The sequence below is a fragment of the Grampus griseus genome, assembly GCF_964374135.1.
Source record: "Grampus griseus genome assembly, chromosome: 7".
NCBI classification, from domain to species: domain Eukaryota; kingdom Metazoa; phylum Chordata; class Mammalia; order Artiodactyla; family Delphinidae; genus Grampus; species Grampus griseus.
The window spans coordinates 4257266-4280507 of record NC_139001.1 but is presented as its reverse complement, the minus strand read 5'-3'; the positions used below and the strand labels follow the sequence as shown (position 1 = coordinate 4280507).

The 23242-nt window shown below is 44.2% G+C and overlaps 1 protein-coding gene across 1 annotated transcript in view; it reads right to left on the bottom strand.

The window, feature by feature from the left end:
* DRC11 (dynein regulatory complex subunit 11) overlaps nt 1-16606 on the bottom strand; it is a gene marked incomplete at both ends in the record, with an annotated part of 160145 nt that extends 143539 nt beyond the window's left edge. Inside the window, 4 exons of the mRNA XM_082657936.1 lie at nt 6010-6081; nt 8513-8704; nt 12524-12643; nt 16283-16606. Coding sequence (XP_082514062.1) covers nt 6010-6081; nt 8513-8704; nt 12524-12643; nt 16283-16606 — 708 coding nt within the window. The remainder of the gene's footprint in view (nt 1-6009; nt 6082-8512; nt 8705-12523; nt 12644-16282) is intronic.
* Nucleotides 16607-23242: the final 6636 nt, after the last annotated feature.

Sequence of the window (23242 nt, the reverse complement as noted above, 5' to 3'; positions counted from 1 at the left end):
GGGTGTCGCGAGCAAAAGCAGGGTACTGCGCATGCCCCCAGCACACCACCACCAAAGGGGTGGGCAGAACACCTAAGCTAGACCTCCAGCCCAACCCCTGGACACACCCCTACCCTCACCTCCTACAAGGAACCAGCTCGCCTGCACTCAGGGAGTGAGCAAGGGCACCGCTACTTGTGTTTGCCCCCTCCAGCTGCAGCAGGGGCCCCAGTAACGCCTAGCCTGAATTTCTTTGGGCCTCTTATCAATTTCTATTGATTAAGGAGGCTGAGAATCCTGGTTGGTAACACGAGCAGCAAATAACAAGGGCCAAGTCAGTTTATATTTTGAAATCAGTGGCCTGCATGTGTTAGGCAACAACTTATTTTGAAATATTTTGTTTTGTTACATAGAAAGGTTGTGATGTACCGTGATAGTTTTCCTTTGTACAAAATCATTCAGTTATCGGGATAACGTAATGTAATTTCCCAAGACGATGAGCAATCAGCCACCATTCCTTGAAGGCAACCCGTCTAAGCTCTAGGCCGGGTCCGGAAGCCCTTCTAACAGCTCTGTGAAACAGGTGACACTATCCTGCCCTTACAGAAGGAGAAACTGAGGCTCAGGGGGAGGGTGAGTGAGTGGCTCAAAGTGTCCCCCCGCGACCCACGTGGTAGAGGGGCCGCCCCAGACACCTGCCACTCCATCCACCTGGCAGGCCAACCCTTCAAAGGCCAAGGGGAGACGCGCACTCATTTCTAAGATGCTGTCGTCCCCAGACACTTAGGGAAACAGCTTTTTTTTGTATTTAAAAAGTAAAATAAAACCAAAGCAAAGCAAAACAAAACCCCATAAATCATGGCAAATCTGTTTTTTAATACATTTATTTCTAGAAACAACCAAAGGTCATCTGGTGCCAAATATAATGAATAATGTACAGGACCAAGCCGGACGCCATGGTTTGGGGCTGAAATCAAAGTGTGATCATAAAGACGGTTTCATTTTGATTCTTCGCTCATTTTGGCTTTGACAGCAGTTCCCAAAGAGGAGCCCCTGAGGGCCCCGGACCAAGGGGAGCCTCAGGAGAGAGCCGCCTTTCGGGAGCATCCATTGGGTGCCCAAGCTCCTACCTGGGGTTATTTGTTAATAAGAAATGAGTCTAATTTATTGACCGAAAAATAATCTATAATGTAGCCTGTTTCATGTTAGAATTTGAAAGTGAGCAGGGTGTTATGGTGTTTTGAGGATTTAGCTGATGCATTTCAAAGTGACAGTTCTTCGTGTTTAATAAGTGTCCCCTAGTGTTCTTTATTATAACGTAAACATTGATAGCTTCAGGGTAACATAAAATACACCATGGTCTTGGCTGTAGGACACATTATTTCAAAGGGACCCACAGAATGAAATGTATTACATTCATTAAGTGTCCTCCTTCATCCACTCCATTGGCTCTGCCAATTAAAATAACTGCACATGAATTTTTAGAGTGCTATTTATTTTCCTTTGTAGATTTTAGAATATAAATATTTAAAATGGCAAACATCAAAAAATAATTTATATGACAATGGTAAAGGCAACATTTAGTCAGGAACTGAGGACATAATTATGTCGTTTGCTCTAATTCTCATTTCAGTTACTAAATACTCACCCCTGGAAACAGGCCAAGCTTCCCACAAAGATACAAATACTGTTTTGATCAGAGAAGTCAATGGTTTATACACTGATATGATGTAACAAAGTAAAATAATGGAAAAATGAAATTTTAAAATGAGTAGACACTATCTTAATTAGTGATATAGTAGAAAATGTATTTAATTGAAAACATTCCCAGGATTTGGGGTAATGGATTTTTATGGTAATCAGCCAGCAAACAGAAGATACCATTCTTTTAAAAACTGAATGCATATATTTCTCAATGGTGTAAAATTTCATAGAACATGTAATACCAAGAGAAGACATGCTTGGAAAAAAGCAAACTGGAGAAAGTCGCATTTAATACAAAACAGACAAGCTGTCCTATTTACTATCCAAACTCTGTACTGCTGAAAAATTAAAACAGACTTCCTTTATTTGAGTTGAGCATATACAAATGACAAAATAAAACAGGAAAATTACAGTAAAAAACATGTTACTCTATCTTTATGTGGTATCAATGTAAGCCATTAAAACTTTAGGTTAAAAAAATAGCATTTGGCCATTCCCTAAGTTTCTGGCCTGTTACGCATCATATTCAGTAAATGTCGGCTGAATTAAATTAAATGGAAGTGGTTGAGTCAAACTGCTGCTTACATAAAATTTCATGTTACACTTAGATTATCTTAGATTGAATCTTCTGACCGCAGGTTTAATTTTTAAAGTAGAAAATTGGAGATAACCATTGTTTTTATCATTACATCTCATATTTCTGTGTCTCTAACGGGTAGAACAGAGAAACAATTTTGTATCATAAACTGTCCACCTATGTACATACACCAAACAATTTGGAGATCTGAATAGCAAAAACTGATAATATTCTATGGCTGTTTGCTTTTATTTTTAAATGTGTGCCTTTTTTTTTTCCAGTTAATGCAGTAAAATTTAAACATTTTGGAAAATACAATTAAAACAAAAAACTTCCAGAGTTCTGACATGAAAAAAGGAACACGATATAAACTTTCTTTCCTTTGTATGTGCATGTATGTGTGTATCTATTTAGTTGAAATCCTATTATATGTACAATTCCAAATCCTGTATTTTCACTCTGAGCATTTTCACATCAAAAATGAGTCATAAACATATTTTTTTAATGGTGGTCTATCACTACTTTAAGGTAGGTCCACCATAAATCATTTAACTCCATCCCTACTCTAGAATGCTAGAATTGTGTATTTCCAATTTTTCATTATTTAAAACAACACTGTAGGAAATGTCTATGCACATAAACCTTTATTTCTGATGATTTCCTCAAGCTAGAACTAGAACTCAGGTGGAAGGATATCTTTTAATGATCGTGTTGCCTCTTTCAGAAAAGCTGAATCAATTTAACTCACCATGTATGAGAATAAGCATCTCATCACACTCCTGTCAATAATTATAACTTGATCTTACATTTAGGTCTTTAATCCATTTTGAGTTTATGTTTGTGTATGGTGTTAGGGAGTGTTCTGATTTCATGCTTTTTCATGTAGCTGTCCAGTTTTCCCAGAACCACTTATTGAAGAGACTGTCTTTTCTCCATTGTATATTCTTGCCTCCTTTGTCATAGATTAATTGAACCAAGGTGCATGGGTTTATTTCTTGGCTTTCTATACTGTTCCATTGATCTATGTGTCTGTTTTTGTGTGAGGACCATATTGTTTTGATTACTGTAGCTTTGTAGTACAGTCTGAAGTCAGGGTGTCTGATTCCCCCAGCTCTGTTTTTCTTTCTCAAGATTGCTTTGGCTCTTCGAGGTCTTTTGTGTTTCCATATAAATTCAAAAAAATTTTGTTCTAGTTCTGTGAAAAATGCCATTGGTAATTTGATAGGTATTGCACTGAATCTATAGATTGCCTTGGGTAGTGTGGTTATTTTAACGATATTGATTTTTCCAATATAACTTGAAAAAACTTTCCCCCCCCAATAAGACAGATACAAATTGCCTTCTATCATCAGTTCTAACATACATATTTTTCATGGTTTAACATACCTGAAATGTTAAATATACAGGGATGGCTGTATATTATGATCAGGGATATGTTTTGGTTTATTTGCTCAAACATTTTCTTTCATTTTCAATCATGATGTATCTTATAATGAACAACATCTTAGATTGAATGAAATACAGTATCTCATTTAATTTTTAACCTGTATGTTTTGGCCATTAGTGAATAGTGATGATTCCTATAGAACCATCTCAATATACATTTCCATGTTCAGTGAACTAAAAACAATTTTTAAATTGTGGTGAAAACCACATAACATAAAATTTATCATCTTAGCCATTTGTAAGTATACCACTCAGTAGTGTTGAGTATATTCACATTGTTGTACAACAGATCTGGAGAACTTTTTTTTTTCCAAACTGAAACTTTATACCCATTGAACTGCTCTTCATTGCCCCTCCCTGAGCTCCTGGCAACCTTCTACTTCCTGTCTCTATGAGTCTGACAACTTTAGATGCCTCATAAAGATGGACTCATACAGCATGTGTCTTTTTGTGACTGGCTTGTCTCACTTAGCATAATGTCCTCAAAGTGCATCCATGCTGTAGCATGTGTCAAGATTTCCCTCTTTTTATGGCTGAATAATATTGCACCCAGCACCGTTCTGAAATCATAAAGATCCTTAAAAACTGACAAGGACTCACCCATCTGATTCATCATGGCACCTCAACAACCAAGAAATAAAAGAAGGGCTGGGATCCTAGGGGGTTTCAATTCCAAAAATTAATGTTGACGTATTTTTGAAACTCAAAGATCAAAAAGAAATCAAGAATGCAGGTGGTGAAATCAGGGTATTTCTTGAATCATATATGCCACTCTGATATGAGTCACCATGTTTTTTAAGATAATAAAGCCTGGACGTCACAACTGTGGTTCCGCACACAGGTGCGGTGAGCGTATGCCCCTTCACCAGGGAAAGATGCTCTTCCGGGTGTCTGCACCACGGAGGTGAATCCCTTCCTCAAACAAAATAATTCTTGTTTTCCATGCTGTGCTGACAACAGAGGTGAAGCACAGAGGCTGAAGTGCACGTGGAGCAGTCAGGATGCGGGGCCGGAGGAGAATATGTGCTATTCTAAAACCACGCCGTCTGTCGCTTAGAACAGGCCATTATAAAAGTGATGCAAGAGGGCTTCCCTGGTGGCACAGTGGTTGAGAGTCTGCCTGCCGGTGCAGGGGACGCGGCTTCGTGCCCCGGTCCGGGAAGATCCCACATGCCGCGGAGCGGCTGGGCCCGTGAGCCATGGCCGCTGAGCCCGCGCGTCCGGAGCCTGTGCTCCGCAACGGGAGAGGCCACAGCAGTGAGAGGCCCGCGTACCGCAAAAAAAAAAAAAAAAAAAGTGATGCAAGAGCAAAGAGTGAGTTCTGGGATCAACCGGAAACGTGACTATTTAAATTTTCTTTTCTGAGGTCTTAGGATTTAAAGTAAATTAGAAGATCTTATCAGTGATATTATTGTAAATAGAAAAACCAGCATTTGGTCCCACATTCAGGGTATTGCTCTATAACTTTCATCACTTTTGTCTTAAAAAACACGGGGTGGACCCTATGACTTGCTGATAACCATCAGAACAGGACAAAGGTGATGCGTATCATTTGCGTGGGATTGTAAGCAGCTCCCTGCCCCCCGGCTCTGATGAAGCAAGTTGCCGCATGGAAAGCCCACTTGGCAAGGGGCTGGGGGCTACCTCCAGCTAACAACTGGCAAAAACACGGAGGCGTTCAAGCTGGCAGCCCATCAGGAACTGAATCCGGCCCACAACCACACAACCGTGGAAGCAGATCCTTCCCCAGCTGAGCCTCAGGAGGAGACCCCATCCCCAGCCGACACCTTGACTGCAGCCCGTGAGCCTCTGGGCAGAAGACTCAGTCAAGCCCAGACTCCGGACCCACAGACACCGAGGTAACAGACGTGTGTTGTTGCAGCTGCTAAGTTTGCGGCCGTAACTAAGTACTATACCCTTTCAACTCTGATTCAGTAATCACCATGGAGATCACCCAAAAGAAGGCGGCTGTATCAGGGCAAACCCGTTCTCAGGACCATGAATACGAACATATATTAACAAAGTGTAGGGCACGGCTGATATCGGTGGGCAGCTCACAGCTTGTCCCACCTTTGGAGCAGCCCGTGTATTCCGGCAGACGTGTAAACAGACAAGACCCTGCTGTCTCCGGATCACCTGGGGCAGGCTTCTAGATAATACAGCCAATTCCATTCTCTTAAGTCACCAGTCATGTATTTTGCTTTCCTTTCTTCTCTCAAAAACTCTCTAAGGAAGACACAAGTCTTACAGATTCTACTGTCTTTAAGAAAACCAGATGCTTATTTGTCTATAAGAAAACTTACCATACCCAGGAATATCATCTCCTCTTCTCTCTCCCTTTCAGTTCTCTTGCACTGATGGAAACCTCGCCAAACCTAAAAATAAATAAATGGTTACTTGTTTAATACATAAAAAATAAAGAAAACATGGTCATACTGCTTCTCCCATGTAACCTGCACATCCCAAATGATGTAATGATTATGCGGTCAAGGTTGTGCACCTGTGTGTGTTGATGGAGTATTTTTTTCTTTTGTGATCACAAGCAAAAATTTTAAAGAAAGTATGAATCACAGAAGTGGCCTAAACCATTGTCTACTCTCCCAGGACCCAACGGTGGACCCTGATGAGGACTCTTGTCCAGGGCCTCCCTATTGAACAAGGGGTACTAGAGGCAGTTCTGTCCACCCAGGGACAAGACAGGACCCACCCTTGTCCCTGGGAGCAACTGGAGGGTCCACTGCTGACCCAGCAACAGCCTCACACCTGTTAGGATGGCTGTTATCTAAAAGACAAGAGATAACAAGTGTCAGCGAGGACGTGGAGAAAAAAGGGAACCTTCCCGTACTGTTGGTGGGAATGTAACTGGGTGTATCCACTATGGAAAACAGTATTCAGGTTCCTCAAAAAATTAAAAATAGAACTACCATATGATCCATAAATTCCACTCCTGCGTGTTTATCTGAAGAAAAGGAAAACACTAATTTGAAAAGATACATGTACCCTCATGTTCACTGCAGTATTATTCACAACAGCCAAGATATGGAAACACCCTAAGTGTCTGTTGATGGATGAATGTATCAAGAAAATGTGATGTACACACACAGTGAAGTATTATTCAGCTACGAGAAGAAGGAAATCCTGCCATCTGTGACAACGTGTATGCATTTTGTGGGCAAGAGAAATAAGTCACAGAGAGAAAGACAAATACTTTATGCCTCACTAACATATGGAATCTAAACATAGCAAATGTACAGAAATAGAGAGTAGCTTCGGTGGCTGCCAGGGGCTGGGTGGAGGAGGGAAATGGGTGAAGGTGGTCAAAGGACACAAACGTCCAGTTATAAAATGAACAAATTCTGGGGGTAAGATGTACAGCATGGTGACTATAGTTAACAACACTGTATTTTATACTTGCAAATCGCTAAGGGAGTTGCCCTCAAATGCTGTCACCACAAGAAAAAATGGCAATTATGTGAGGTGATGGACGTGTTAAGTAACCTTACTGTGGCAGTCATTTTGAAATACACACAGATACCAAATCACGATGTCCTGCTCTTAAAGCTACACAACGTTATATGTCAAATGTATCTCAGTAAAGCTGGGGAGCAAATAGCCTATAGCTTTTGTTAGTGAGGTTCCTCTACCTGTATTTCTTCAAGAGAAACTTCTAGATTGCAGAAGTGAGGGGCTAAATCTAAGGGTGGTACTTCAGAGTTTTAACAGAAAAATGTCCACTGTAACATGGAGGCATATAACACAGTAACACCCAAGAATCGTACAAGTCGAGCTTTGGACTCAGATGCTCATTTAAAACTTTATATCCCATAGAGAACAGACTTCTGGTTGCCAAGGCTTGGGGTGGGGGTGGGGATGGTTTGGGGATGAGCAGATGCAAACTATTATGTATAGAATGGATAAACAGCAAGGTCCTCCTGTAGAGCACAGGAGACTATATGCAATATCCTGAGATAAGCCATAATGGAAAAGAATATGAAAAAGGATATATATATGTATAACTGAATCACTTTTCTGTATAGCAGAAATTAACACAACATTGCAAATCAACTATACTTCAATAAAATAAATATTGAAAAACCTTATATCCCCACAGAACCTTGAAAGAAAATAGTCTGTCTCTCCCCAGCACCCCCGCCACTCCCATTCAAACACAATTAGGGACAAGATTCCTGATCTTCTGGCTCTGTTTTATGTCCTTGTACTTACTTTCTCCCCAACCTAATTCTAACTTGTGTCACGTTGCCATCTTCTGCATTTTCCCATGAGCAACCTCAGTCAAAATTTGAAAAAAGATGGGGTATAACTCGAGGGTGGTCATCTGACAAAGGGAAGGAAACTTCAAGGGCCCCTTCTGAAAGGACCACCTGTGTTCTGGTTATTAGTGGTGGTCACTGGAGCTTCTGCAAACGCCACACGCTTCTGCAAGCCCCCAGGTGTTAACCCGCTCCCCTTCTATAACTACCACGTCTGCGTGTAAATGTCTTTTTAAAAATTCAGTGAGGACTTATATAGCAACATTCTTTCCAACAGTTATCGGTGATCTTTAAAAATATTTCAACAAAATGCCTGAGTTTCACACCTATTTATAACAAAATTTAAAAAAACATAACGAAGCTTGCTTAACAGTTTCCCCAGGGTAAGAAAATCAGTCCTTCTGGAATTTAGGCCAGTCCTACTAAAGGTAGGATGTGGGGATTTGGAGTTTCAGAGCTCACCCCCGTCCCTGGTCTGCATCTCCAGCTGTGTCAAGACACCTTGCCCCCGAGTCCAAAAGCGCCCCGTTCACACCTTCTGGATACACAGTGCGGCAGTCCCCACGTCGGCCACTCTCTCGCCCAGTAGCCTGGCTTGCATTGCTCTGAATTCTTGAAGATAGATCTGCTTCATGAACATGGCTCTTAGGCGCCCTTGCCGCGCCCTCTCGGCGACCTGGATTAATTTAACAGCCTCTTCTAGGGGGATAGGCTTTACAGGGTATTTCTGCAAAAACATTTAAGATAAATCAATGTTTAAACATGTTCATGACGTCAGCTGATTCCAGAAACATCACATGCTAACTTCTAACACCACCCTGCTGAGAGTCTCCAAACTGCTGATAGAGAGCATGATAGCCATTCGATATGAATCATTTTTTCCCGTGAACACATATATTTTGATACTATGCCTCATTCACGCCATGGGCCCATACTTAAGGACCCTTAAGCTCTCCTCTACTGTTTTGAACAAAATACTAATTAGCTCCACAAGGTTTTAGGTTGGTAGCAAATTATACGAGGAATGCCAATAAAATGGATTGAAATAAACTTGAAATTGCTGTCACTGTTCATTAACTTAATAGTAGAAATGTACAAATTCAAAACATATCTACTATGAGAATTTGAAATGTGAAATATAGATGAAGTCAAATGCTGACTTTAATATCAATTACAGGATGATGTAGTGAATATGACTAATATTAAAATCACTTTAGGGGTATCTATTTAACTTTATCATATATTAACACATATATGTGGAATCTAGAAAAATGGTATAGATGACCTAATTGGCAGAGCAGAAATAGAGACACAGACACAGAACAAATGTATGCATACCAAGGGGGAAAAGGGGGGGGGTGGGAGGAATTGGGAGATTGGGGTTGACATATATACACTATTGATACTATACATAAAATAGATAACTAATGAGAACATACTGTATAGCACAAGGAACTCTACTTAATGCTCTGTGGTGACCTAAATGGGAGGGAAGTCCAAAAGGGAGGGGATAGATGTGCATGCATGGCTGATTCATTTTGCTGTACAGTAGAGGCTAACACAACATTGTAAAGCAACTATACTCCAATAAAAATTAATTAATAAAAAAACCTTTATATGGGAAATGTGTGCCAGTACCTGCACACTTGCACTTTAAAACATCTGAATGTGATAGTTACTATCAAGACTGAGAAAATCAGGCTCATGCAATAGGATATTGTCTTTGGAGATCTCAAGTGGGGTGTGTTTTGGCAAGGTCCGGTGAGGCGTGGTGCTGTCTTCTGAGGAGAGGGACAAGAGCAAGGCTGCTGGGGGCATCCTGGGTCCTGCATGAGCTCAGGCGTTGTCCCTGGAAGGAGGGATAAGCTGTGGGCCTGGCCTAGCTTCACCCAAGCCTCCTGCGTGGATAGAGGCAGAAGGGAGAGGCCTTTCGAATTCGAAAAACACTCAATCATGGGCTGAGTCTTTTTCCAGGCCTCAGAGGACAGCAATGGCCACCCCATCAGGGTCCAGGGCAAGACACTGTGGGACCAGGTAGAGGTGCTCCAATTCATCCCCTGGACCAAAGTTTCCCGGGACAGTCCGGTCATTTCTCTGTGCAACAGGGGACGGTGCAGAGAAAGGGGCAAGTAGGGGAGAAACGGGACATTTACTGAGGACCTACAGATGCCAGATGCTTTTCACATGCGTTCTCATCCAGTTCACAGAGCAAAGGCCAAGACAGGTATTACTGTGACCACTTAAGAAGACCGAGGGTGGAAACAGTAAAATAATTTACGCAAGTTCCCACGGTTAGTCAGGGGTGGGGCCCACTGGAACCGAGACGGCCACGCCCTTTCCACGAAAGCACCCACTGCCCCCAGCATGGGGACACCTAGAGCCTTACGGGAGGAAGCTCTTTCAGACAACAATTGCTCAGGGTTTGGTTTTCAGAGGGATCTCGCTGCTTCGAATTTGCAGTGAGCACTCCTTTTCGATAATGCATTTTGCACGTGAGGGTAAAATGAATATTATGCTGCCATTAAAGCAGCTGATGTATGTGAAAACCCTTAAGCCCAGAGCAGGTGCCCGGCAAACGTTAGTTATTATTGTCTATTTCCTTTAGGTTCCGTACTGCCATTCTAAAAATAATTTCAGCTTCTACGGGATACTAGTGAGGGATTTTGTGTCATCTACTCAGTCCGACAAGGATTTTTTGAACATCAGCGAAATATTCTGCATGACCACTATAGCAGTGGGCAGTAATTTTCCCTTATCAAAATTCTTCTTGGGGTATACATTGCATATACCTGCAAGAAATAAGCAGCTTAAGGTGAGAGCGGGGGTCCAGTGAGACACTGAAGGGCATGGGAAGGTCACACAGATGCCTGGGTGTTGCTCAGAAGCCCCGTGTTCTGCGGGGCATTAGGCACCCCTGAAGCAGGGCCTGGAGCAGAGATGAACGGCTCGACCTAACAAGGAGAAAGGAGCCACCAGGGCTGGATGCGGAGTGAGGGAGGAGAGAAACCTTCCTGCTGCTGACCCCGCACAAACCGAAAGGGACAGTGGGGAGGAGAAACGGCAGAGAGGAGACTTTGGGTTTGACTGCAGCGTGTGCCGTGGAACCTCCCTTCTCTGTCTTCCCTAGAAGATCTTCCGCGGATTCTGCACTGCTTGTCAACGCTTTGGGCCAGGGCCTCTTTGGGGTGGATTCCTGGGGAGGGAGGGCTCCGTTCTGGTGATGATGCGGTGACAGACGGCACAGACCCAGGAGCCTGTGGTGAAGGAACGGCTGGACAACCCCCAGGCCAGATTCCCAGGAATCCACTTCAAGGAACGTAGAATGTAGAAGGGGGGCCGGTCGTTTGGAGAAGGGGCACAGGAAGGAGGGGCGGTCGTGAGCGAGGTGGGTCAAGAAAGGTTTCTCCAGGGATGCTGTGCCACCTTGGGCTCTGCAGAATTAGCATCACATTGACAGGGATACAGCGAGGAGACCAAACCCTCGCTGCAGCGAGACGCTGCCTGTGCAAAAGGACAGACAGCTCGGGGTGTGGTGTGTCTGCTGATCCGGTGCATGCACTTCAGGTGTGTCCCTCGGCAGGCAGACAGGGCACACACTTCTCCCTCCCCCCTGCCATCCTGGGTGCACCTGGAATCTTCCTTCACACCATGGCCCAGGCTGGCAGTACCCCACGGGGCCTACCTGCCCCAAGACCACAGGTGTCGGTTTGCCCTGTGCACCCAGGCTGCACGCAGTCTCAGCATAGCTACTAACAGTGCCCCGGCCACTCTGAACTGTCCCTGTGTGATGCTCACCTGCCGCCTTAATGCCTGGGCCGTGAAGACCAGCCAGAGGCGGGAGGCACTGCTTTGCCGGCAGTGAGGGGTTGATCAGGTTCATCTGGCAGTGCCCTGTGGAAAGGGCTGCCCACCAGAAGGCTGAACGGAGATGACCACAGAATCCACGAGAAGGCAGTGAGGGTCGGAGCGAAGACAGCTGCGGAAACCAGGAAGGGGGCAGCCGCGCACATACTGGGGATATAGGAGGAATGGGGCCAGGGCACCCACTGGGTTCTGCCCTTGACTTTCCAGGGGAGTGTCTAAGGGTTTCCCCCGCTTTCCCCAGAGACAGTCCATTCGAGGTGATCTAAGTGCCACTCAGCTTGAAGTTACAAGAGGTCAATCGGCATTTTCAGAAAGTGTCATAATTTTTTAGCTCCTAGCTATCTCAGCACTCAATTATTTTATATGAACGACATTCTGCTTCTGACTGTAGGCTGAGTGACTTTGAGATGAACCAGTAAACTGAGTCAATAATCTACTCAGTCTTAGAGATGCTGATTTAACCAACGAAGTACTATGTTTTGATCTTAAAAAAAGAATGGTTATGACTGGTCAAAAACACACCTAGAGGTTATGCAACTTCTTAGTGACTGAATAACACGGGAGGAAGGGTGCCACGCTCCTCGCATCGAAAACGGTCTTCTTGTTTGTCGCACAATTAGGAACAGCAGAAAAGGAGGTTTTACAGATTATGGAATAATGTGTGTTAAAATGATATACAAACCTCTTCAGTTATGCCTAATCCACTGTCGGCTAATAGTTGAGCAAGGATTTTCTCTCTTCCTTTTATTACTTCCAACCTCTCCTTCAGAAAATACTTCGGTATGGGGATATCTAACTGTTGCTAGAGAACAGAAAGCAGAAGAGCATTTTGGTCATGATTCCAGTACTCAAATCCATTTAAAATATACAGTTAGGACAAGGGCATCAGAGACTCGCTTTACTTCCCATCCTCACTTAAGAGGTGATGAAGCCAGTGGTGTGAAGACAGTTCCTTCCCGCTAAGGAGACATAAATGAAGTCAAAAGGAGAAAGTGTAACCATAGCCCATTTTGATCATTACTGTAAAATTCCAGTAATTCGTATCGATTAGGCCTCAATTAACCAATGACAGCTTAACAAATTTTCTTTAAAGAAATATAATATTATCTGAGCTTACCTAAAATAATAATGCAAATTAGGATAGCATAGAATTGAGCTATAGAGATCTTTGAATTAAACCTAATAATTTATCATTAGCACCATTGACCGTGTGTACGTGAACAGTCACAATTAAAAAAAATAATTTGGTTTTATTCTGACCTAAATTACCCCGTTACAAAAATCATTTACAAAATTAATTTGCTTTATTAGGAAACTTGTTTTTATACACTAATATGAACTTCTGCTCTTCATTTGTGTACAGATATTTCAAATTAGTGGAGGTCAAATGAATGTTTACCATTCCAAGGTCAATAATCAAGATTGTAGAAGTGTTATTCAAGAATATGGGTGGGCCTTTGGCCCTAGTATCTAGAAACACTGTCCTAGATACTCTATGAGAACACTCATGGCTGCCTTCTGGTAGACCAGTTGACTGGGGGGAAGCTAAGTTCTGGTCCTTGGGATCAGCTCTGCCTTTTCCCATTCTGGTGTGACTCCCCACATCTCCCCAATCCAGAGAATTCTGAATAGGCCTTCCCTTGAAAAAGCATTTTGGCATACAGGACTGTCTCTTTAGGACCTGGTGGAATAGCGCACCCAGGACTTCCAGGAAGTGGCAGCACTTTTTGAGAACCAAAACTTTCCTAGGCTAACGGAGTGTTTGGGGTGAACTAAGACTGAGCTTCTAGGGTCCAGTGGGTGAGTGTGGACAGTCAGTGGAGAATGATGACACTTTTATCTAATGTTGTGATTTTTGTTTATTAATAAGCATGTTCAAGTGTTGTGCTTGTCTAAATTTTAAGACGAAACTTTACTGACGTGGCTCTGTCTGGTCCATGTAGGACCAATAAAGTTACAGTTAGGATTTTGAAGGTGAGGAAACAGAGCACTTGAGAATGCAAGAGAGGGGAACGTAGGTATCCCTTGCTTCAGGCTTGCTGCTGCATCCCATCCATGAGATATATATATATATATATATATATCCCATCCATGAGATATATATATATATATTTGCGGTATGCTGGCCTCTCACTGTTGTGGCCTCTCCCGTTGCGGAGCACAGGCTCCGGACGCGCAGGCTCAGTGGCCATGGCTCACGGGCCCAGCCGCTCCGCGGCATGTGGGATCTTCCCGGACCGGGGCACGAACCCGCGTTCCCTGCATCGGCAGGCGGACTCCCAACCACTGCGCCACCAGGGAAGCCCCCATCCGTGATATATTTTATGCCCATCACAGATGCCTTGGGGTTTCCATTCTCCATGGGGTGGCATCAAAGTAAATTTGTTGGAACAGAGAATCTCTCTCTTCTCTACGTGTTTCTCTATGTTATGGGGACCTAAAGAAACAGTCTTCTGGCTAGTTTAGCCAAAGGGGACATTGATGGAAGGATCTGGGGCCTCTTGGGACAAGGGCAGGAACAAAGCTGGGTGTCTGCCAGCATCAGGGATGTGTCCAGGGGAGACGATGCCTTCAGGAACTTGCCATTTCCTTCTACTCCTCTTGGATCCTGCTTTGTTCTCCTCTCTCTCTATTCTCTCGCTCTTTCTCTCTGAAGCTTCTTTCTTTGGAGCATCTGGTGAACAAAGGCTCTAACTACTTACAAGTTTGGGAGACTACAGTTCAGAACTGGAGACAGAAAGTAGTCTCTCTCTGTCCCAGTTTCAGAATCTCTCAAGGAAGGACCGGCTGGTGCAGCCACCAAGGTCTCCATCCCTGAGCCACGGTCAGGGGTGGTCATGTTGTATGACTATCTGCGTGCTGGCCCAACAAAACACAGAGGAGCTGTGGGTGATAGCCACAGAGGCCCAGCCACAGAGGATGCTGGTTGGTCAAGCTTTCACCCTGAAATGCAGAACTGGGCCACACAGGTATCCCCAGAGGCTGGTCCATGTGTGTCTCCCTGGCAAGGGCACTGTTCCTGGAGCCCGTGCTGAGGCAGCGTGAAGCACCCCCTAAGCACCTGGAGCTCAGTGTCATTGTACGGCTCCATCAACACCCTCCAGGGCTGGCAGACACGTAGTTCATCATCTCCTATCAGGAAGGCTGCCTGGGTGATGTCACTCAGTCATCATCCTTCTCAATGGTCATGGCCTTCAAGAAGATGAACCAGCCAGTGCAGAGGTTCTGAGGCAGGATGAAAAGCAGGGAAAAAACTGAAGGAGCCCACCATTTAAATTTCATAAACTGCTTATTCCTTAAATTTAGGAGTGTTACTTAATATTCTTGGAATTAAATTAATAAATTGAATATTACCTCATTAATTAAATTTACTATTATGACTTAATGACTCTTTATTTCATGTTTGTCCTGAGTTGTTCTTGGTATTTTCACACTGGGGGTGGGTAAAGTACTCCTGACCTAAGCAATCTAGTGCTTTAACCCACGCTCTTATACGTGAATGCAACAAACACGAACATTCTGAGACGATCTTCAACATCTTCACTCATTCCCGGTATTCTCTTTAGTCCATTCTAATTCCATGCAGTAATAACGCTAGGAAAGTTTATCCCAGAGAGGGACATCCTTTTATAGAAGCCTGAATATTCTCAAAAGGAAGAAATATTAAACCCCGTGTAGAAAACTAAACGCTTTCTCTTCCTAATTTTATTTTAGGGAAACGATCTTTTCAAAATGAAGACTGAACTCACATGACTCCTCACACTGAAACGGGGTGTGCACCAGCCCCTAGAGACCCAGGCAGAAGCGATCCCGGGCCTCAGGCAGTGGTCGTAAGGGCAGCTGCAGGACAGAACGCTCACAGGTAGGCACTGTGGTTACAGGTGCGGCAGGGAGTGCTCAGGGCATCAGAGAGAAGGGGAGGGAGCCCTTCTTTGGTGTCGGAGGCTCAAAGGCCCATTGCCATACACCTCCTGAGTCACCATGGACCCAAAGCAAAGAAGGAGATGCATCCTCCTGGGAATTTGGAACCAGCAACCAACAGGCTGCTCCTCGAGAAGATGATGGGAAGCAAAGGCCAGAGAGAGATTTCCTTTGGAAACAGAAGTAGGGGCATGGCTATTGGAAATTGGGAGGATGTTTGGGAAAGGCTCGTCCTACTCCATTCCAACCTACCTGGGCAGACACCATGGTGACAGGTAAGCCCACAACAGCGGTGTCCAGCAGACCCCAGGACCGTGCAAAGATCTGTCTGCGCCAAAAACTGGGCAAACCCAATCCTTGTCCACGGCAGTATAGTTTCACTGAAGGGCTGTGCTTCGACTCTCAATACAACATGCAACTAATAAATGCGACTAGAAAGTCTGCAGAGTATTGGTTACAGGCCTATATATCTTATTCATAAGAAGAAGAAACCAATAGGAAAAACACCCTGAGTACTTACAGGAACCAACTTTAGATCCTGTAAGATATCATCCAAGTAATGAAACTCGGTTAGTTCCAATTCAACCATCTCATTCTTCAGCTCCAGGATGCGACCCATCACCCCGTCCAGGAGTTTTCGGATCAGTATGCGTTTCTGTGGATGGACCATCTGGTCATAGACGTTCTCCAGGTTTCTAAAGATCTGCACATATTTTATGTAGAAGGTGGCTAACATCTGGAAGATGAAAACTTGATTTCTTTGTGGTTCCATCATCTTCTCAGGTTCTTTATCAAGCAAAGAACTGAGGGCTTCCTGGGTCTGATGCCACATCTTATTATACATGCTGAGGGACGACAGGGTCAACAATACAAGAAGAAAAAATTACTCTGCAAGGCATACATATTGGGCATCTGGTAACAAAATGTAACACACCATAAACGTGAGCTAAGGACACTGCGCACGGCTGCAAGGCTCTTTAGACCCCTTATGTCCTGTTTTGTTATGCGTGTGATTTTTGGATATGACCATGGCTATTATCATCAAATAAATAGTTTAAAAAGCCTTTTGCCTAAATGATATAAAGTGATTCCTCACTATACCGGTAAAGCCAGTGTTATTATACCCATTTAAAAGATGAGGAAGTTGATAACCAGAATAGTTACCTGATCTGTCCATATACATAGCTGGTGGAGTACGAATTGGAACAAATACTTTGGAAAATACCTTGTAAAGTTGAACATGGGCATAACTACGAATGAACAATTATACCCTGGACAGACTCTTGTAAATCTGCAATAAGAATGACCACAGCAGCATTTCTTGATAAAAGCAAAGACCTGGAGATATCCCAAACGTCCATCAATAAGAGAATGGATAAATAATTGTAGTATAGTCTCCAACAGACAAACACACAGCAGTGAGAAATGAACGACGTACAGCTCTAAGCAACACCTACGAACCTCGGAACCATAACACTGACCATAGGAAGTAAGGTGCAGACTGTGGCTGGGGAGGCCGGCTCCCCGCTCTTGTTTGAGCCGCTCAGTGGAGGGTGCAGCCGGGAGCCCGGGGAGTGGGAGAGTGAGATAGGGATGTATCCTCTCTCGCGGCCCCCCAGTGAGTCAACAAACGATCCTCCTCCTAGCAAAGCCTTAGGGTGGTGACAGCCCTGCCACCCCCAGGACACCACCCCATCCCTTGTTGGTTTCCCGGATTCAGCTCACAGCTTTGTCACCGGTCCCTTTATTAGCCACCCTGCTGAGTATGCCCTCTTTCCTGCTGGGACTCTGACCAATACACTCATGGCAGAGACTTTTATTTTCTTTCAAAATTTGGCTGATTTTTGGCTCCTATTTTATTTCCAAGACCCAGTTCTGAAAAGCTAACCGGAAGTTCATTGCGTCTGGGAAGGGGCTTCTTAACCAGTGGGCTTAACCGGGGGTGATGGGGTGGGTAGGATCCTGGCCATCTCCCTGGGTTGAGGGCAAAACCCGCCAATGCCCGTCTCTGTCTGTAGGGTCTTCCCAGGATGCACTGGCGAGGGCGGCTCCAACCTCCAGCCTGAGAAGCAAGCGGGTCCAGGGGGCTGCGGGCTCTCACTGCCTTCCTGCTGTCAGCCCGGCCTCCCGTTCCCACGCCCACCTGTGTCCTGCATCCTGTGTCCAGGCTGCTGCACCGGCCTCTTCCACCAGGATGGGAGCAGCTTAGCACCTGCTCTCTGCTGATCTCCAACCAGTGCCCCCCACCTCTGAAAGACCTTCCCAGGGTTCTGCTGGCCTGCAGGCCACGCTCTCTACCCCACCTCTCCCCTCTCATCCAGGTCTGCTTTCCCTCCTCTTACATTTTCCTGATGTCTCTTGTCAAATGCTCAAATGTTCTCTTGGCCCTCGTGTGTTTACAGCCTTTTAAATCCCTTACTGCCATTTCGGAGGCCATTTGGAGATACATATGCTGGTCAATCCACCTTGTTTCACTGGGGAGCCCTCATCTCCTTCCCGAGGTCATTCCCAGGCATTCCCTCTGGCCCTCTGCTCCACTATCTGCCCTTCCTCAAGCATGCTCCCCACTTTCCCATGGGTAAGAAAGTGTGAACATCTTGCGCTGAAACTGACCACCTGCCATGTTCCATGCTGGGTGTCATCCTCGAAGCACCCCTGGGGAAGCCTCCCGCCGCTCCACTGGAGTGGGAGGGAGGTGATGCCCCTCAGAGGCGGGATCAGCGTCTGAACCCGGGTCTACACGATTCTGAGCTGAAACCACGATTCACACCACACTGCCACCTCCACCTCTCCCCAAAATAAAAGAGCCCCTGCCACCGCCCTGAGACACACAGCCAGAATGTGTGCCACGACGACAAGTAAGAAATAAGAGACTTCTGTGCCCACTTTCCCGGCTGCTACCAAGACAGTATCTTTCCACGTGCTACCGGTCATCTGCAATTTCTCTTCCTTCAATTGTTCACCCATTTGTTTTACCTGTTTTTATGTGGGATTGTTTTTCTGCTAAACTGTGGGGCTTCTTTATGTGTTCTGAGTTTATGTGTTCCACAGCTTGCCTTCTGGCTGAAAAGCTGGTTTCCCACTACGACCCAGAATGGGCTGCGGCCCTTCCCTCTGCCTCTGACCCAGCTGGGAAGGGCGGTCCTGCCCAGGATTCCATGGGAGTCCAGCTCCAGTCCTCCTGGAGGGTCTGATCCCAGGTCTTTCAGGAGCTGAAATCCCAGAGTGCACTGCCCACCCCATGCCAGACCGACTAGGCCTCCTGGTCTGGCCTGCTCACTGCCCTGGGTTTCCACTCTGCTCCTGGCGCAGAGATTTTCAACTTGGATTAAAAAAACAAACACACAGGTTTTCTATTTTCAATTTTAAATATTTTAGTTTTATTTTGTAATTTAATATTATACTATTAAATATACACTAATATATATAGATATATAAAAATATATATTAAATATATATAATAAAAAATAAAAATGTATAAATATAAACTAATATACTAATATTAGTATATTATAAATATAAATTTAAAATATAAATAAAAATATTAAAAAATAAAAGTTTTAGATAAAAAATGAAAATAATCCTTAAAAATATTTTTCTTTTTTTACAATTTGATTTTTGTTTTATTGATCAAAATTCTAAATTAAAAATAATTAACATTTACTAAGTAGATGTCATACACTAGGTTATTTAAATATGGAAAGCCACTTAGCTATACTCTGAACATTTTTCAAAATTAAGTACTATGCTGTCACTTCATTTTTTGTGCTGGACTCTACTGAGCTACCTCTGCTCTCTAAATAAATCACCTTAAATTCAAAAGAAACATTTCCTTTGTTAATTCTGAGTACTTGGAATAATTTAAGAACAAGGCAACATCCTTAATTTTAGAGAAAGATAAATATGGAAATCACAGTATTAACAAAACCTCAGTTCGCTGGACTTTTGTTTAATTTCTAAACCTACTGACATGTTAGTGCTCATAAAACAAGAAAGGAACTTAAATCTGTTACTGTTTCTATACTAACTTCTATACTTAAAAAAATTATTTTATTCAAGTATAGTTGATATACAATGTTGTATTAATTTCTGCTGTTTCTATCATTTTTATGTGCTTAGAGCAGAGGTGGGAGATTTTTATCTTCCTGGCCCAAAGTGAAAAGCTTCTCTTGATGTGAGAAGTCTTTAGGGTTCTGGTGATGATGACGGGTAATAGCTCACATTTACATCATATCAGTCACTGTTCTAAGTACTTTACATATATTAACTCATGTAATTCTCAAAACCCTATGAGGTGGGTATTATTATTACTCCAGTTTACTGATGAGGAAACCAAGGCACAGAGAAGTTACTGCCCGAAGTTGTGTGATTTGAACACAGGATTTACACCCAGGCAGCCAGGCTCCAGAGTACAGGCTCTGAACCTTTATTGCCTCTAGTTTGTCAGGACAAATCCCAGGGCAGAGGAGTGCTGGACACCACAAGGAAACCAAGATTCATAGCTAAAAACGAAACTCTTCCTCCCTCCCAGCACCCCACTGAGGCTGGATGCTAAATATTGTCCCTGGCACTCCATCCCTCGGTTCAAGTACCAGATTCTCCAAACTTGGCAATATTTTAAAAATACTGCTAGTGAAAGAGCACTCTGATAGACAACTTCATTATAACAGAGAAAAGTTACTACCAAAAGTTAGAATTCCAGGGCTTCCCTGGTGGCGCAGTGGTTGAGAGTCCGCCTGCCGATGCAGGGGACGCGGGTTCGTGCCCCAGTCCGGGAGGATCCCACATGCCGCGGAGCGGCTGGGCCCGTGAGCCATGGCCGCTGAGCCTGCGCGTCCGGAGCCTGTGCTCCGCAACGGGAGAGGCCACAACAGTGAGAGGCCCGCGTACCGCAAAAAAAAAAAAAAAAAGTTAGAATTCTACTTAGCCCAGGACCTCTCACTCGCTGCATGATAAATGGGTACAAAGAAGCTGAGCAGGTTCTTAGTTTACCAAAGCCCAGACTTCCAGCAACTGAGAGGGGGCCAGGGACCCAAGGCGTTCACTGACCTGACAGGTGACGCAGGCCCCACGTGCCACCAGGCTCGACACATGTTCCCATAAAACAGAAAATCCACTCGTTTTGTAGAATAAATAGGGCTCAGGGCCTAGACGTGGCAGGATGACGTTACAGAAGAAAATTACAGGCTAATTTTGTTTGGAACTCGGATCTGAAATTCCACTCAGCAAACAAAACACAGCGCCAGATCAAAAGCATTGTTCCCTCTGACCAAGGCGGGGGGGGGGGGAGGTCACCCGGGAAATTCACAAGAGTCAGGAAAGCTGGACAAAATACCGCACAGGACAGTAAAAACTGTGGATTATTTTCACAGATGCCAAGAAGATGCTCAATAAATTTAATTTATGGCATATGCCTGATTAAGAATACTGTCCACACCCCCCAAAGAGGCTGATGACGACCTCTTCAAAATGCTGAAAACCAGAGACCATAAATATTTTCAGTAGAGAAACACCAGAAAGCTAAAAAATACAAGTACAAAAAGGATGAAACAGATGGAAAAGGGATCAATACAAAAGATTAAAAAAACTGCTTGTAATGACACCACTGCAAAATCCAAGGAAATCAGTAAGAAGTCAATTAATACAGCAGAGTTGCAAGACATAGATAAAAGCCCCCAAAACTAAATGCAGAGAAAAAATACGAAAAACAAAACCCCATTCGCAGTGCTGATCAAGAACATTAAACATTCAAGAATACATATGGCTAGAGCCACACAAGACGTAGCTGAAGAAAATTCTGGAATGCTAGCTGCAGAGGACTGGAACAGGCAGAAGGCGGTCTCTGTTCCTGCCTGGAGAGACCAGATAGAAAGAAAGCAGATTCTTGAGACTGACAGGCAGATTTAATATGACCAAGAATTTGGTAATAATATCCAGGAGACTCTGGAAATAAATCTAGTGATAATTTCTATATGTAGGGGTGGAGTTGATAATAAAAGATAGAGGGTATTTATCAGACTTCAAAGCATTTAACGCACCAGCAACCATTAAGGTGTGTTATGCCACCCATGGAGGCTGCTTCCATAGGGTGCAGGGGGGTGACTTGAATCCCATAAAGACCCACACCAGTCATTAGCGAGGGATCTTGGGGAAAGGAGGCTTCCACCAGGGGAAACAAAAGCCAAATGAATGGATGGGACACACCTAGAATTTAAGACTTTGCTTTGGGGCAGATCCAGCCTGGGGAAGCCTTGTTGCCCTAGTGTCGTGCACTCCTGGGCTTCTACCCAGGGTTAAAGAGGCAGGAATCCCTCCAGAGCCAGGGCAGAGCTGACTCCTAACTGGAACCTTTGGCCAAAGACCATCCTGGTGGCTTGATCCTTCCAAGTCCTGACATTTGGGCTGCAGCCTCTTTCTTCCTCACCTGCTGTCTTTCGGAGGACCCTTGTTGGACAGACCAGGCAAGCTTGTTGGTCGATGGGGAGATATTAAGTAGCTGTGTGCGCATGCAACCCTGCATCTGCTACCCTCTCCCCTGGAGACTGGCTTCAGCTTTCCAGTTTCCCCGCTGCCTTGCTGCCCCTCCACGTGTGTCCACTGGTTACAACCCTATCGCTCAGCCAGTGCAGCCTCCATGTCCCTCGAAGCCTCAGTCCAGCCTGAGCCCCACCCTGCCTCAAAGCCACGGTCTCAGCATCCTTCTGCTGAGCCAGTGCCCACGAAGATGATCTGAGACACGGAATGTGGCAAGATGATGTTTCAATAGGACCATTATGGAGATGTAACTCACATACCATAAACTCACCCTCTTAAAGTGCACAGTTCAGTGGGTTTTTTTTTTTTAGCATATGCACAGAGTTGTGCAACCTTCACCTTTCTCTGATTTCAGTACATTTTCATCACTCTAAAGAGAAACCCTACACCCGCTAGCAGTCACTCCCTATTTGCCCTTATCCGCCTTCCTCCCAGCCCCTGGCAACCACTCATCTAATTTGTCTCTATTTATTTGCCTATTCTTGACATTTCACATAAGTGGAATCATATAACAGGTGGCCCTTTGTGACTGGATCCTTTCACTCAGTATAACTTTTCCAAAGCCCACTGTGTTGTGGTGTGTATCACTATCTCATTTCTTTTTATTGCCTAATAATGTTCCATTGCATGTATATACCACATTTTGTTTATCTGCTCATCAGTAAATGGACACATGGGGTGTTTCTGCCTTTGGGCTCTTGTAAATGATGCTGCTTTGAGCATTCCAATACACGTTTTTGTGTGGACCTATGTTTTTATTTCTCTGGCGTATGGCAAGGTGGTTTTTAAAGCTGTAAGTGCTCCAAGCTTAAAATCAGAACCCGTCTCTTGAGGTAGTCGGTCTCAGGAGGGTCACTTAACCTTGTACCTTCACTTCCTCAAGTGGCAAATTTGGATAATGACACCTACCCTGGACACCCCACAGGATTACTGAGGAATGGGATAA